Source organism: Lithobates pipiens, unplaced genomic scaffold (assembly GCF_037356315.1).
Source record: "Lithobates pipiens isolate NorthernLeopardFrog02 unplaced genomic scaffold, aLitPip1_a1.2 Scaffold_18, whole genome shotgun sequence".
Taxonomy (NCBI): Eukaryota; Metazoa; Chordata; class Amphibia; order Anura; family Ranidae; genus Lithobates; species Lithobates pipiens.
In genome coordinates, this window is record NW_027507758.1 from 352,428,630 (window position 1) to 352,443,096 (window position 14,467).

The following is a 14,467-nucleotide window of genomic DNA, read 5'->3' on the forward strand; positions in this document are numbered from 1 at the left end:
TACCCAGCCCTACACAGTTCCACTTTAACGCCAAGCTAAGATACAATTACAGTTATAGAAAACCCTATCGTGTTCGGATAAATATTGGTTTACAGATGCCTTTGAATAAGACCACCTTTTATATATAATAAATCCTGTTTTTACGTAAAGTGGAAGTAAACCCATCGATTTAAACAGTTAAAAAAAAAAGGCATGCCGGGAATGCTAACTGCACATTGGCTGTACTCTCAGCCAAACTATCAAACCATCCAATGGCTGGTGTCATAACGAATCACATGTGTAGCACCATAGCAGTTGAAGATTAAACAGAGGCAAAGATGGCAGCTTCCTTGGCTGAAAACGATAGGGGAGTTTACTTCCACTTTAACTATATCCTGCCTGTTCCCTTATGTCCTTTTCTTTTGCTTTGTATATGTAGCATCTCCTTACCCAGTGGCGCCAGAAGGGGGCTGACCGAGGCTATAGCTCCGAGTGGGCCCCCAAAAAGCCCCGGTCTCATATTGACCATTTGGAATTATTAGCCCAGAGTCCCAAGGCCTGGGGCTGTCCGGGAACTTAGGGCTACATATCTCAGCAGTGTAAGCATCTATACAGCACATCCAGTGATTGGTGGGCTAGCTGGGGGCTTACAGCAGTAATGAGAGTGGGAAAGAGTGCTGCTATCAAATCTAACCTCTAATGTCGGTGATGGTCGGGGCCGATATACAGGGCTCTGTCCCCTTTTTAGAAAGCCTGTGCATAGACAAACAGATGGCATGTATACATTGCTGACTGGGGAGGAAGGTGGCAGGGGGCAGGACCAATTGTAAATACTGTACTGTATGTGCACCCACAGCGTGTATAATTCAGGTTTATTATACACTGCTGAGAGTGCACATGCAGTAGTTACAATTGGTCCTGCCCCTGCCACCTTCCTCTCTGTCCCGACGATACAGCGCATACGCATGTAAATACACTAGCGTCTATGGGAAATCTTGGTTGGCTTGACATGGCACTGCTCCCCGTATTTAACATTTAACATTGGCATCTATGGGAAATTTTGGTCAATGCGACATGGCACTGCTCCCGAAACATAAGTGACAGGGAGCACGTTAAGGGGACCCAGGACTACTTAATGGTAGATTGCCTAGGCAAACTGTTCGGCCTCGAATCATATACGTTTAGTCCTGGGTCCCTTCTTGGTGCTCCCCAAGTTTGGTGTCTCTGTCATTTATGGGGCGGGAGCTGTGTAATGCAAAAGGGGTCAAGAGGGGTTGGTGGGGTGGCCCTGTGTAATGTAAAGGGGTCCAGAGGTGTGGGGGCTGTGTAATGTAAAGGGGTCCAGAGACATCGTCCCATCAAAATGTTTTAATTGGTGTTAAACTCACCTTTAATCCAGCAGTGGGTAAAGTCCCCCAGTGCTGTTCTTTACGCCCCCTTCTGATGTCGGAAGGGGTTGCCGTGGGATCAAATTTATCTTAGGGCTGGAGCCCCTGGTTTTTTTCCCACCAAGCAGCAACCCTGCCCTTACCCCTGGTAAGTGGATGAGAAGCCCCAGGTGGCTTAATGGGCTAGCATTTCAAACCTTTAGGGTAAAATCTTACACTCTTTGTTGGGCTGGACATCACTTTGAAACCTCATTAAATGAAAACTGCCCTGTAACACACATAAACAAAACAATACCCTGAACTTAGGGAAAGCTCAATGAATGCAGAAATAACTATTCAAGGTCAGGCTACCTACAACATAACCTAGCTGTGACACTAAGTTTATATTAGGGACATCAACTTATGGCATGGTCCCTACATATTGTTACTTTTCCTTTGGTAGCATATCTTGAAATCATATTAACAAGTCAGTAATCATGTGAATAAGTTATGAATAAGCTTGCATAATCTAATATTTCTTTAATCGTTTGGGGTACCTTCCACTCATCTTTGAGTAGTGTCCTCAATTTCTGGTGATGTATTTTCTGAAAAGTTGCCTAATGTTCAGCCCCTCATTTTTCTTATAATTCTCCTACTGAACTTTTCTTTAATACAGTGCCACCCAGAAGGGAGCTTTACAACCTAATTGGTCTAGAGGACAAATCCTAGAGAGAATATATAGCTAGAAACATTGAGATGGCATATATCAGGCATTTTGCACCTCCCCCAGGAGCTAGATTCTTCTTTGTAGAGCAGAAGGATGGGTTCTCTAGTCATGGTAGCTGATTTACTAGAGAAATGTTTCATACCATCGACTTGCTTTTTTCAGCTGAGGCACACAAATGTGAAAGTCATTGTATTGAGAAACCTATCTCTTGAATGCTAAGAATAATAATGGGTATGAATTTATTTGCCCCAGAACAACAGCACATTAAAACTTAGGACTGGAACATAGCAGGCTATTTTACATTTTTTTGTAATTCTGCATATTCAGCGAAACAATATTGTTGATGTTGTTATGTTTGTTATCATGTTCATATATTTTGCTCTTTAAAACATAGGTGCGTTGCATAACAGTGCAGAAAATCAGATATGTGTGGAACACTGTGGAGAGAAATTTTCAGAAAATTGGGTGAGTTGAAACAGTTCAAATTTTAATGGAAAAATGTTAACTCTGTTAAGAGACCAAAAATGGCTGCAAGTATAAACTCCAGACATCTAGATCACTTTATAAAACTGGAAATACCAGCAAAGCACTATCCTTTGTATAACAGTTTCAGGGCTTTTTCTGCTGAATGGCATGAGATTTGGCCAACATCCAAATGGGCTATCGGAGTAACTGCTGTCTCAGAATTATCCACTTCTAAATAGTGTTGAAGGTTCCACCTGCTGGCTTAACTTAAAAGAAGAATGCATTATATCACATCTACCTTGCTTAAAAAAAAAAAAAACATATTCATAAACATTTTCTGTCTATAGTAAAAAAAGAAACCACGTAGAAAACCACCATACCTTTTACTTTAACCGAATGACAAATGTTAATCTAGGAGGATACACTGTTGCGTCCTTCCATTTCTGGTGCTCATGCTTGGCCCCAGGGCTGCACAAAGACGCAATCTGTGACCAATCTTGTATCAGCGTACTGGGCTTTTGTGACTGGCCCTGGTATCATGTGATCGCTGTGACCAATCGTTCTCATGAAAAATAGTAAAAAAAAGTCTGTTATTCATGTTGCCATTTCTTACTACTGTGATCTCCATGATTGGTCACAGTGATCACATTATACAGAGCCAATCAAAGTAGCCTTGTACAATGTAATAGCTGTGGACAATCACAGCAATCACAATAGTAAACAATGGCATCATGAATGGATGCCAAACATCATATATTGCTTATACTGTAATTGTTGCTGTAAAAAGCAATCATAGTATAAAAAAAGAAAATCTTGGATGCCAAACAAAATATATTGCTTATACTGTAATTGTTGCTTTAAAAAGCAATCATAGTATAAAAAAAGAAAATCTTGATCACCCCCCAGAGCAGTATTGTGTGGTGACACTGCACTGCTCTGGTGACAGTATGTAAAAAAAAAAAAAAAAAAAATGTAAAGAAAAATAATAAAAACAATGTAAATTGTTTGTTTATTTTTTACCATACAGTCACTAGTGGAATTGCAGTGTCACCGTGTTGCCATTGTACTAGTGTGGCGGTGATCATGCACAATGGTTGGCTGCTCTGATATCACTGTATGTCAGTGCTGCCAGCCATTGTCTTTGATCGCCGCCATAGGAGTACAATGTCATCATACCAGAGATGTCAGTCAGTATCCCTAATCATCGCCGCACCATCAGTGTCCCTCATCACTGCTGCTCACTTACAGTGTCCCTAATCACCACCACACCAGTCAGTTTCCCTAATCACCACCACGCTAGTCATATTGTCCCAAATCACCACTACCACACAAGTCATATTGTCCCTATTCACTGCCACACTGATTACAATATTCCTGATCCTCACCAGTCATGTTGTCCCTAAACACCACCACTTCAGTTGCAGTGTCTTTGATCACCAGCACTCCAGTTATAGTGTCTTTGATCACCACCACACAAGTTACAGTGTCCCTAATCCCTGCCACACCAGTTAAAGCAACTCTGATCACTGCCACATCTGTCCCATTGTCACCAGATGAGTGTAAGCCAGCAACAGTGTCTCTGATTATCGCCATACCAGCCTTAGTGTCACAAGACCAATGTAAGCAGCAGCAGTGATCCTGATTGATGACACACTAGTCCCCAGTGTACCCAGACCAGTGTAAACCAGTGTTCCTGTCACCGTTACATAAGTACCACTATCACCTAACCAGTGGAGCCAGCAACAGTGTTTCTGACCACCACCATACCAGTGTAGCAATTCCTCTCCCTGCTGGCTGTACTAATTATATCCTGTTTATTGTCCATGTTTCTGCCTGCTGCCTGGACCATACTTTGCCTATTTACAGACTATTTGTCTGCCTGTACCTGAACTGACCCGTCTGCACATCCCGTTGACTATGTTCCTGCGAGACACCAGTCCCAGCAATCCCATTTTGACAAATGCACTCCTCGAACCACAGAAACTCTTTTGTTCTTCCTTTATTCAGCCTCCTGTGCTTCTTGTCCAGTGGACATGGTATTCCTGGGTGCAGCCACATACCAGTAGACTAGGCTTGTTTGGGTTATAGGAATTGGGACTGCTATAGGTGACAATACACTAAGCTATATTACCTGAACACTCATACAGAGATTACTATTACAATAAATAGATGTTGACACAATTGGTTGATTTGTGTGATATGCAAGATACAATGTCTGATATATAATTAGTCCAGGCACTAAAAAAGTCTCACACTTGGTATTGCCATACTTGTGAGAAATATTCTATTAAATTGTCAACTTTGTGTAATAAAATTAAATTTCATTTTCTTTCCTAATTTTCCAAAAATTGTGGCAAAAAAATTAGGTCTTCAAAAGACTCCCAATGCCTTTCAGAAATTACCTCGGAGAGTCTGCTTTCCAAAATGTGGTCATTTTGTGGGTGTTTCCACTTTTCTGGTGCTCCAGGTCCTCCAAAAATGGATAGATAGTCAGGAAATCAGATGTGTATTTTATGGTCCTTGAAAGCCAAAAAGTGCTCATTGGACTATAGGCCCCACCATATATCTATCTGGGCTGTGAAAAAATCCTGCATGTGGTATCCCCACACTCGAGAGGCATAGCAGAATGTGTTTTGGGGTGTAATTATAAGTATACCTGTGCTGTGTGAAAGAAATATCTTGATAAAATTACAACTCTGTGAAAAAAAAAAAAAACATTTATTTAATTTCTTTATTTTCCAAAAACGTGTGACAAAAAAATTACAATTGAAAAAACTCACCCTGTCTCTTACTAAATACATTGGACTGTCTACTTTCCAAAAAGGGGTCATTTTGGGTGGTGTTTGTACTGTTCTGGCATATATATATATCATAGTTTGTAGACACTATAACTTTCATACAGACTAAATAATATACACTGAGTTGGGTTATTTTTACTAAAGAAATGTAGCAGAATACATTTGGTCTAAACGCATTATTATTTGATTATTTGTTTGCAAAATCGTTTTCCCAAATTGTTGGTTATGTTTTCATTTATATAGCAAAACATAAAAATTACAGCGATGATTAAATACCACCAAAAGAAATCTCTGATAAAATTTTCATTTGGATACAGTATTGCATGCCTGGGTAATTGTCATTTAGACCCCATTCACACCTGAGCGTTTTGTAGCTTGAAGCCTGAAGCTACAAAACCCTAGAGGGGAAAAAATCTATTATTCTCATTGGAGATGGTTCACATCTCCACTCCATGTCGCCTGAAGCCGAACGCCTGAAGCTCAAACAAGTTACGGACCCTTTTTTGTCGCTCGAATTGAGCATATTTGGGCTTTTTTCTTCTTTTAACATTGGTGACCTTTTGCCCTGCACAAAATCGCGGCAAATCGCTGTAAATTTGCGCTATTTTGTGCTTGAAAACACTACGCTCAGGTGTGAATGCAGCCTTAAAGTGCGACAGCACTGAAAACCGGCTTAGGCAGAAAGAGTGTGAAAGTGTCTAGTCTTGAGCTGGTTAAAAATGACAACTAATGGTATAATTCTTGATATGTTTATATTGCAGGATTTTAGAAGATGAGTACTCTTGCTCAGATATACACACAAACTTTGGCTCTGGTATCACTCAAGAGGAGCAAGAGATCCGGTATGCATTTAACACAATATACTTTTATTTATACTATAACCAGTTAAGTAGCAGAATTTTAGTTAATCTTTTGTTCTTTCTGTGCAATTAATATAACTTGTCTTATTTATTAACAGAATACAAGTATGTGGCTTAAATGCAATTGATGTAGAGGTTGCCCCAATATGGAAGCTGCTTTTCAAAGAGGTGAGAGACTATTTAACAGGAGAACAAAGCCATATAGTATTTAGAAACAGAGCAGTATCAATCATGTCTGAATGAAGGTGAGTAGTAGTGCACATGTAAGCCAATAAACAGTGCCAATGCACCAGATTTAAGAAGCGTTTAGTAAATTCCCTCCCACCTGTTTGACCAGGTTGGCAATCAGTGTTTGGCAATAGAAATAGTCCAGTTATAAGGTCTATTCATCCTGTCATAACACCTTATGAGACGATAAAAGGTGCTGCTGGTTCTCAAAAATATGATTAGCGTTTAGCTTGAAAGCAGGGCCAACTATGATAAAGCCACCCACTCATTCAACTGGGAGGCCCACTTCAAATCAGGGCTGACTAAGGCATGGGCAGTTGGTATGAACATATGGCTGGTTATAAACCCTTCACTTATTATACTCCTGGTCACTATAGCAACAGCCCTCTAATCGCTGGGTATGCTCCTTGCACACGGCCTTGCATCTTCCTTGTGGTTACAGGATAGGACACCTAAAGCCCATGTGACATGTGGGCTCAGGTCACTTGCCATGTGCTACAAACAGAGGGATAGCTACTCATCAACAAGAGGGGGATCTCATCTCCTACTCACCACCGGCCTCAAACTGACCAAGTTTGCACTAGATTTGTCCTGTATCCCACCATGTGTTCCTCCATTAGGTGCGTAGCTACCTTAGAAGGAGCCACTGTAGATTAGACAGATTCTTTCCCTGACAGTACAGAGGCAGACAGACACACAGCAACAACAGTCCATTCACTCCAGCTCATTAACCAGTCTAGGGGGTTGTATGTTTGAATTTTATTTGCTAGTAGAAACTTGGATGGGGTGTAGGGAGATTTGGGATACGTCAGAATTTCTTAAAAATTACAGGAAAACACGTCACTTTGCTAAGCCTCCCTGAACAGTCTCTATGCAGGAGCAAGTACAGGTGGAAGAACTGAGTCCTGTTTTAAAAGCTTTTGCAGACAGAACTACCACTTTCTCTTCTGCACAAAGGAAACAACACACAATCGTTAGGACCCTGAGCATAAGTCAGTATTCACAATGTCATAGGATCACTGGATGCCTCCTTCCAGTATTCACCAGACACTCTTCATTGAGGAAGAGGTTAAAGCTCATAATGCCACAGGACAGCCAGATATCTTCCAACTTCCATGGGGCACTCTTCAGTGAGCTCTCCAGACCAAGTCCTTAGTTGAGATTCCTTTGATTCGTTTCAGAGAAGGACTTTAGATGTAGCCCCCCCCCCAGCTATGCCACAGCTGGGACATTGATGAACATTCAGAAAACTCCAGCAGTCTGCCTAAAGAAGCTGACCCCCTTAGGTTGCAAGCTTCTCCATTAGGACAAAAACAAGGCTGCTCCAGTCCTCAGATACTTTGTGCTTTCTAGCCACCTACTGGGCACACCTCCCTAGGAATTAGTTGAAGTTCTATAAATATTCAGACTGCTTATTTGACTTTCCAGCCCACTATGGTCTAGAAATATCTAGAATACAGGGAGATACAATCAAACCTGCAGCCTGTGAAGCACAGAACAGCACAAAACAATCAACAACTGCTCCACTGGTTACAGAGGAGCCAAAAAGAGCCAAAAAGAACTAGCAACTTAACTAGGAAGATGCTACAGGTGCATCAGTCTAGTACTGTGATCTAACAGTGTGCTGCCACTCACATCTCTGTATTCTGTACACTGCTTCACCCTAATGCCGCATACACACGGTCAGAATTTCGGCCAGCAAAAGAGCGATGAGAGCTTTTTGTTAGAAAATGCGACCATGTATATGCTCCATCAGAATTTTACTGGCTGAATTTCCGACAGCAAAAGATTGAGAACAGGTTTTCAATTTTTCGGATGGAAAAAGTTTCTTTCGGAAATTTTGATTGTGTGTATGAAATTTCATAGTTTCATAGTTAGTAAGGTTGAATAAAGACACCAGTCCATCCTGAGTGAGTGCCTACAATTGTCCCTATCCCTGTACATTGCACACTCACATCCGTCCCTACCCTCAAGGAGCCCACAATCATAGGTCCCCGTTCATATACTATGGCCAATTTTGTACAGAAGCCAATTACCTACCTGCATGTCTTTGGATTGTGGGAGGAAACCGGAGTATCCGGTGGAAATCCACGCAGGCACAAAGAGAACATGCAAACTCCAGGCAGGTAGTTGTCATGGTTGGGGATTTGAACCAGCCACACTTCTTACTGCTAGGTGAGAGTGCTATCCACTACACCAGGGATATGCAATTAGCGGACCTCCAGCTGTTGCAAAACTACAAGTCCCATCATGCCTCTGCCTCTGGGTGTCATGCTTGTGGCTGTCAGAGACTTGCTATGCCTCATGGGAAATGTTGTTCTGCAACAGCTGGAGGTCCGCTAATTGCATATCCCTGCACTACACCATTGTGCCGCCGAGTTATGATGCGCAAAAACTCACACATGCTCGTGTTGTACGTCAGTGCGTTCTTGACAGTCGGAATTTGGTGTGACCATGTGTAAGGAAGACAGCTTGAGCGTAATCCCATCGGAATTCCATCGGGAAAACCATCAGAGCTTTTTCTGACCAATACTCTGATCGTGTGTACGTGGCATTAGGGTGCTGCCTCCAGGTGCTGAATACTCAAGAAAATGGACTATTAATGGACATATGTTTTTAACATATGTTTTATAACATATTTATGTGTGAATGTTTTCACACTTACTTTATATGTGTATATATTCCAGTTGCCATATAACTTTATGCTAACACCCTTATCTAGCGCCGCTTTTTACTATTTTTTGGCCCTCACATCTCCATGGTGACAGGCATCCACTTCAATAACTTCATTTTAATGTATTGGAGATAGTTAATAATAACAGTCTATAAAAAATTAATGTTCTTTCCAGTAGCAATAAGACAATTCCTCTTTATATGGCAGTGTACCACTCATAACACAGTATAGAAGTGCTCTTGCAGGAGTAGCAAGAAATAAATGAAGTCCTTAGACCATTTCTCCAACCAGGCTCTTCTATTCCTATCAGCCTCCTTAACACTGGCTAAGTTCCACCCAGAGTTTACATATGATCCTGCCAGGAAAGATGTGAATGTACCTCACTTCCTGGGAGGATTTAAGAATAGTTAAACGGGCAGTAAATAAAAGTGGTTTTACAGGTTTGATTTTTATAAAATTTGAAATAATGAACACATCATACTTACTTGCTCTGTGCAATAGTTTTGCACAGCGCAGTCCTGATCCTCCTCTTGTTAGGTCCCCTTCTGGCATACCTGGCCCCTCCCCCTTGCAGAGTGTCCCCATAGCAAGCTGCTTGCTCTGGGGGCACTCAAGCATGCTCACTCCTGAGCCACCTGTGTGTTAGACATTACTCTTGTGCACATCGCCGGATTGGGATCTGGCTCTGTAAGTATTAGGGGGGCTGCGGGGGAGCTTCACATTAAAGGTTTTTTACCTTCATGTATAGAATGCATAAAGGTAACAAACCTTCACCCTTTACAGCCACTTTAACCCCTGCCTACAAGCTTTTATACTCATATAGTTTTATGACCAGGTTTACAAGTTATATAGTTATGTTAAAAAAAAAGACACATGTTCTTTGAATTCAAACAACCAGGTAAATAAAGTCTTATGACTGGAGCAGCATAAGTGGCATCCTTTTCCTCCTAACTGTCCATGGAGGAAGTGCCCCTCTTTTGGAACCAAAGCTCCCTCTTTCCTCCCCAGTTGTCCCTCTTTTTGGCCTAATGTGTCTATAAAAATGTGTTCTATTGTGCTAATCCTTTTAACTAAAATTTAAATGGCTTTATTTGTTATCCAAAATCCAAAAATAGTGTTAACAAATGTGGGTTAAACCAATCTTTTTTGCACATTAATCCTTATGGTCCGTGTTACTGAAGGTATGACAGGGGTGTATCCTCTGTCTATATACTTCATGCTATAATTTATGCCTCTTTCCTAGTACATAAAGCTGTGAAGTATGAGGTCAGTCTATGTACTAGTGGCTCTTACAGTATTACCCCGTGTCCCTACCACAATTGTACAGATACCCACAAACTATTTTGAGTCAATGTTGATTCAAAGTTTCAGCTGAGGGATCTAAAAAGCGTATTAAACAACAAATGTAGAGAGATTTTGCCACCAAGTAGATGATGGGTAATGACCCTGGACCTGGAGTGTTAACCACTAAGACACCTTAGGTAACTACATTAGAATAGATGCAGAGGTTAAAAAACACATACAAACTTCTTCAATACATTCTAAAAAAGTCCTAAAACCACTTGTCTCGCAAGCATCGCAAGCATCATAAAGTAAATCAATACTTTTTTCACCTTCCCCAACTGTGCCAACTCCTTCTTCATCTGTGTGCCACATTTGTGTCTTCATCACTGCTGTAGCACATATTGTTATTAATGGGAGGTTATTGTTCTACTTTCAGTGTTTCTTATTGCAACAGTGGGACTGATAAAAAGACTTATAAAGATAGAAGACGTAACCTCGCACTCTACATTTTCAAAGATATCAGCAAGCATACTGGAATAGCCTGCCTTAGTATATACAGAGCAAAAGCAAGTAATTATCTGCAAGAACATTTACTAAGAATAAGTGGAATATATAAACAGTATATATATATATATATATATATATATATATATATATATATATTATTTTTATATATATACTGTGTATATTTATATATACAGTATCTCACAAAAGTGAATACACCCCTCACATTTTTGTAAACATTTTAGATGATGAGCAATAAGATTCTTTGGTCTGATAAGACCAAGATAGAACTTTTTGGCCTTAATTCTAAGTGATATGTGTGGAGGAAACCAGGCACTGCTCATCACCTGTCCAATACAATCCCAACAGTGAAGCATAGTAGGGGGCAGCATCATGCTGTGGGGGTGTTTTTCAGCTGCAGGGACAGGACGATTGGTTGCAATTGAGGGAAAGATGAATGCGGCCAAGTACAGGGATATCCTGGATTAAAACCTTCTTCAGAGTGCTCAGGACCTCAGACTGGGCTGTAGGTTTACCTTCCAACAAGACAATGACCCTAAGAACACAGCTGAAATAACAAAGGAGCAGCTTCATAACAACACCGTGACTGTTCTTGAATGGCCCAGCCAGAGCCCTGACTTAAACCCAATTGAGCATCTCTGGAGAGACCTAAAAATGGCTGTCCACCAACGTTTACCATCCAACCTGACAGAACTGGAGAAGATCTGCAATGAGGATGTAAGGGGGTCTGAATACTTTCCGTCCCCCATATATATATATATACCTGTGTCCATCAATACTGCTTCACCTGTGTCCATCAAAGCAGCCTACCTGTGTCCATCAATGCAGCCTACCTGTGTCCATCAATGCTGCTTCACCTGTGTCCATCAATGCAGCCTATCTGTTCCCAACATTACAGGGTACCAGTATTATACAGAGAGGAGGTAGGTATACCTGGATGATTTCTAGCACCACATCCCCGAATATATACGAAAATACACAACAGGGGCAAGGGATCTAACCCTTAAGGACTTTTAAGGTGCTGATATATCATAATAGAAACAATATCATACAGAATGAAATAGAGTAAAAATAACACCAATTTTTATTGTACACAAGAAATACAAAACATGTAAAAAAATAAGTAAAAACACTTAATCACATTCTTTGATTAAGAATTTGGATACAGTTTATGGAGCTTATCCAAAAACTGTATCCAAATTCTTAATCAAAGAATGTGATACAGTTTATGGAGCTTATTATATTATTAAGAATTTGGATACAGGTTATGGAGCTTGCTCCATAAACTGTATCCAAATTCTTAATCGAAGAATGTGATTAAGTGTTTTTACTTATTTTTTACATGTTTTGTATTTCTTGTGTACAATAAAAATTGGTGTTATTTTTACTCTATTTCATTCTGTATGATATCGTTTCTATTATGATATATCGGCACCTTAAAAGTTCCTAAGGGTTAGATCCCTTGCCCCTGTTGTGTATTACAGGGTACCAGTGTTCATCAATGCAGCCTACCTGCGTCCATCAATGCTGCTTCACCTATGTCCATCAATGCCGCCTACCTGTGTCCATCAATGCAGCATACATGTGTCCATCAATGCTCCTTCACCTGTGTCCTTTGATGCAGCCTACCTGTGCACAACATTACAGCCTACCTGTGTCCATCATTGCAGCCTACCTGTGTCCATCAATGCTGCCTACCTGTGTCCATCAATGCTACTTCACCTGTGTCCATCAATGCTGCTTCACCTGTGTCCATCAATACAGCCTACCTGTTTCCATCAATGCAGCCTGTGTTCATTGATGCAGCTTACCTGTATCCATCAATGCAGCATGTGTCCAACAATGCAGCCTGTGTCCAACAATGCAGCCTATCTGTGTCCATCAGTGCAGCCTACCTGTGTCCATCAATGCAGCCTACCTGTGCAGGGGAAGAGAGGAGAGGAAGAGGATTGTCGGCCGGATCATCAGAGCACCTAGGAACACCGCTGTAACAGCTTTCATTTCAATTGCTGTGTGTTTCCCCTCGCTCGTCATCACATACAACCTAGGGACTTTGATATATGTCACATGTACCTGGACAGGAGGCAGGACTGTATATGACAGCGAGTGCGGGGAACACACGGCAATTGAAATGAAAGCTGTTAAAGCAATGCTTCCACACTCTGATTATCCAGCCAGCTCTCTCTTCCTCTGTGCGATCACTAGGAGAAGAGTTCCCATTCAACCCCTTCTGCTGGCGGTGCTCACCCCCCACTCTCTGGCAACCCACGCTCGCCAGCCCTCATTTTCCACTTGCAAAATACAAGTAGGCGAGATGAAAATTTGAGTACTGTTATACATATACACTGTACATACTGTATAGCTTTGAGTAGATTGCTTTGCTCCTCAACAAAGCTGAAGTTTCAATATAAATACACATTAACACCTTTAATTTATGCCTTTAACAGGTTTTAAATCCTTTCTATGTTTTTCAAGCCTTTTCACTGAGCCTTTGGTTTGCTACTGGATATACTGAATATGCTGCAATACTTGTTGTTATTACAATTCTGTCTATTATGGCCACAGTCTACACTCTCAGGAAGGTAAGTGCATTAAGTTAATATTATTGCAAATTATGCCCTAAAGGAAACCCTCTTCACAGCGCCGGCATTCTTACTGTGGGCGCCCGGCTGTGGCTTCACAGCTGGGCGCGCACTGCGCATGCGTGAGCTGTGCTGTGCACTGTGATCGGCCAGGTAATCTTCTGGGACCTGTGATGTGTCCCAGAAGATTGCATGGAGGGAGGGGAAAGAGGTGAACTTCCTTTCCAGCGCTGCAGAGCCCCGGGTGGAAGTGGGAGCTGGGTGCTTCTAAAAAGAAGGTATCCGCTCCCCCCCAAAAATAATTACATGCCAAATGTGGGGGTCACCTTCACTTAAAGCAGAAGTTAAATTTCTGGGTGGAACTCTGCTTTAAGGCCCAATTCAGACAGAGTGGATCCATCCAAGCAGATCCGCCTGCTCAGCAGAGGATGTCCCCGCTGATCCCCACTGACCAGGCGGATAACAGATCCCTGTCTACTCCGCTATGTAGCGCAGACACGCACACAGCCAACTCTCCTTTATGGGACTGTTAAATGGAAATAGGCTGCAAGTCCGCTTCCATCCGATTGTCATTCGATAGGATAGGATACTGGTGGGTGTCAGCGAGCACGTCTTCCGCCCCATAGAGATTAATGGGTGGTCCAATCGGGTACGCCTGAAAAACAGTCAGACCCAATCGGTCCCCTGGTGTGAAATGGGCCTATAAATAAATTAAATAATTAAATAATAATAAATATGATATACTTTCCTATCTATTTACAAATGCTAGCAGCATAAGGATTAAAAATAGTCAATGTTGATTGACAGAGTGAAGTTCTGCTTTAATTTTTGCACCACAATCTAGAGTCTCAAAGACACAACAAACAGACACACACAGAATATAGACAGTATAATACAGCCTGTATACAGAGCTTATAGCACTCTGAACATTCTACCCCACATAGAATGGGTTCCTGATAACTTACACTGCAACTAGTT

General features: G+C 41.4%; 1 protein-coding gene across 1 annotated transcript in view; it reads left to right on the forward strand.

The window, feature by feature from the left end:
• The window catches only part of LOC143988156 (putative cation-transporting ATPase 13A4), a 160,862-nt gene that overhangs the window by 12,584 nt on the left and 133,811 nt on the right, over positions 1-14,467 (forward strand). Inside the window, exons 4-7 of the mRNA XM_077487485.1 lie at positions 2,468-2,538; positions 6,098-6,178; positions 6,295-6,364; positions 13,355-13,489. Of these exons, the coding sequence (XP_077343611.1) occupies positions 2,468-2,538; positions 6,098-6,178; positions 6,295-6,364; positions 13,355-13,489 (357 nt within the window). The remainder of the gene's footprint in view (positions 1-2,467; positions 2,539-6,097; positions 6,179-6,294; positions 6,365-13,354; positions 13,490-14,467) is intronic.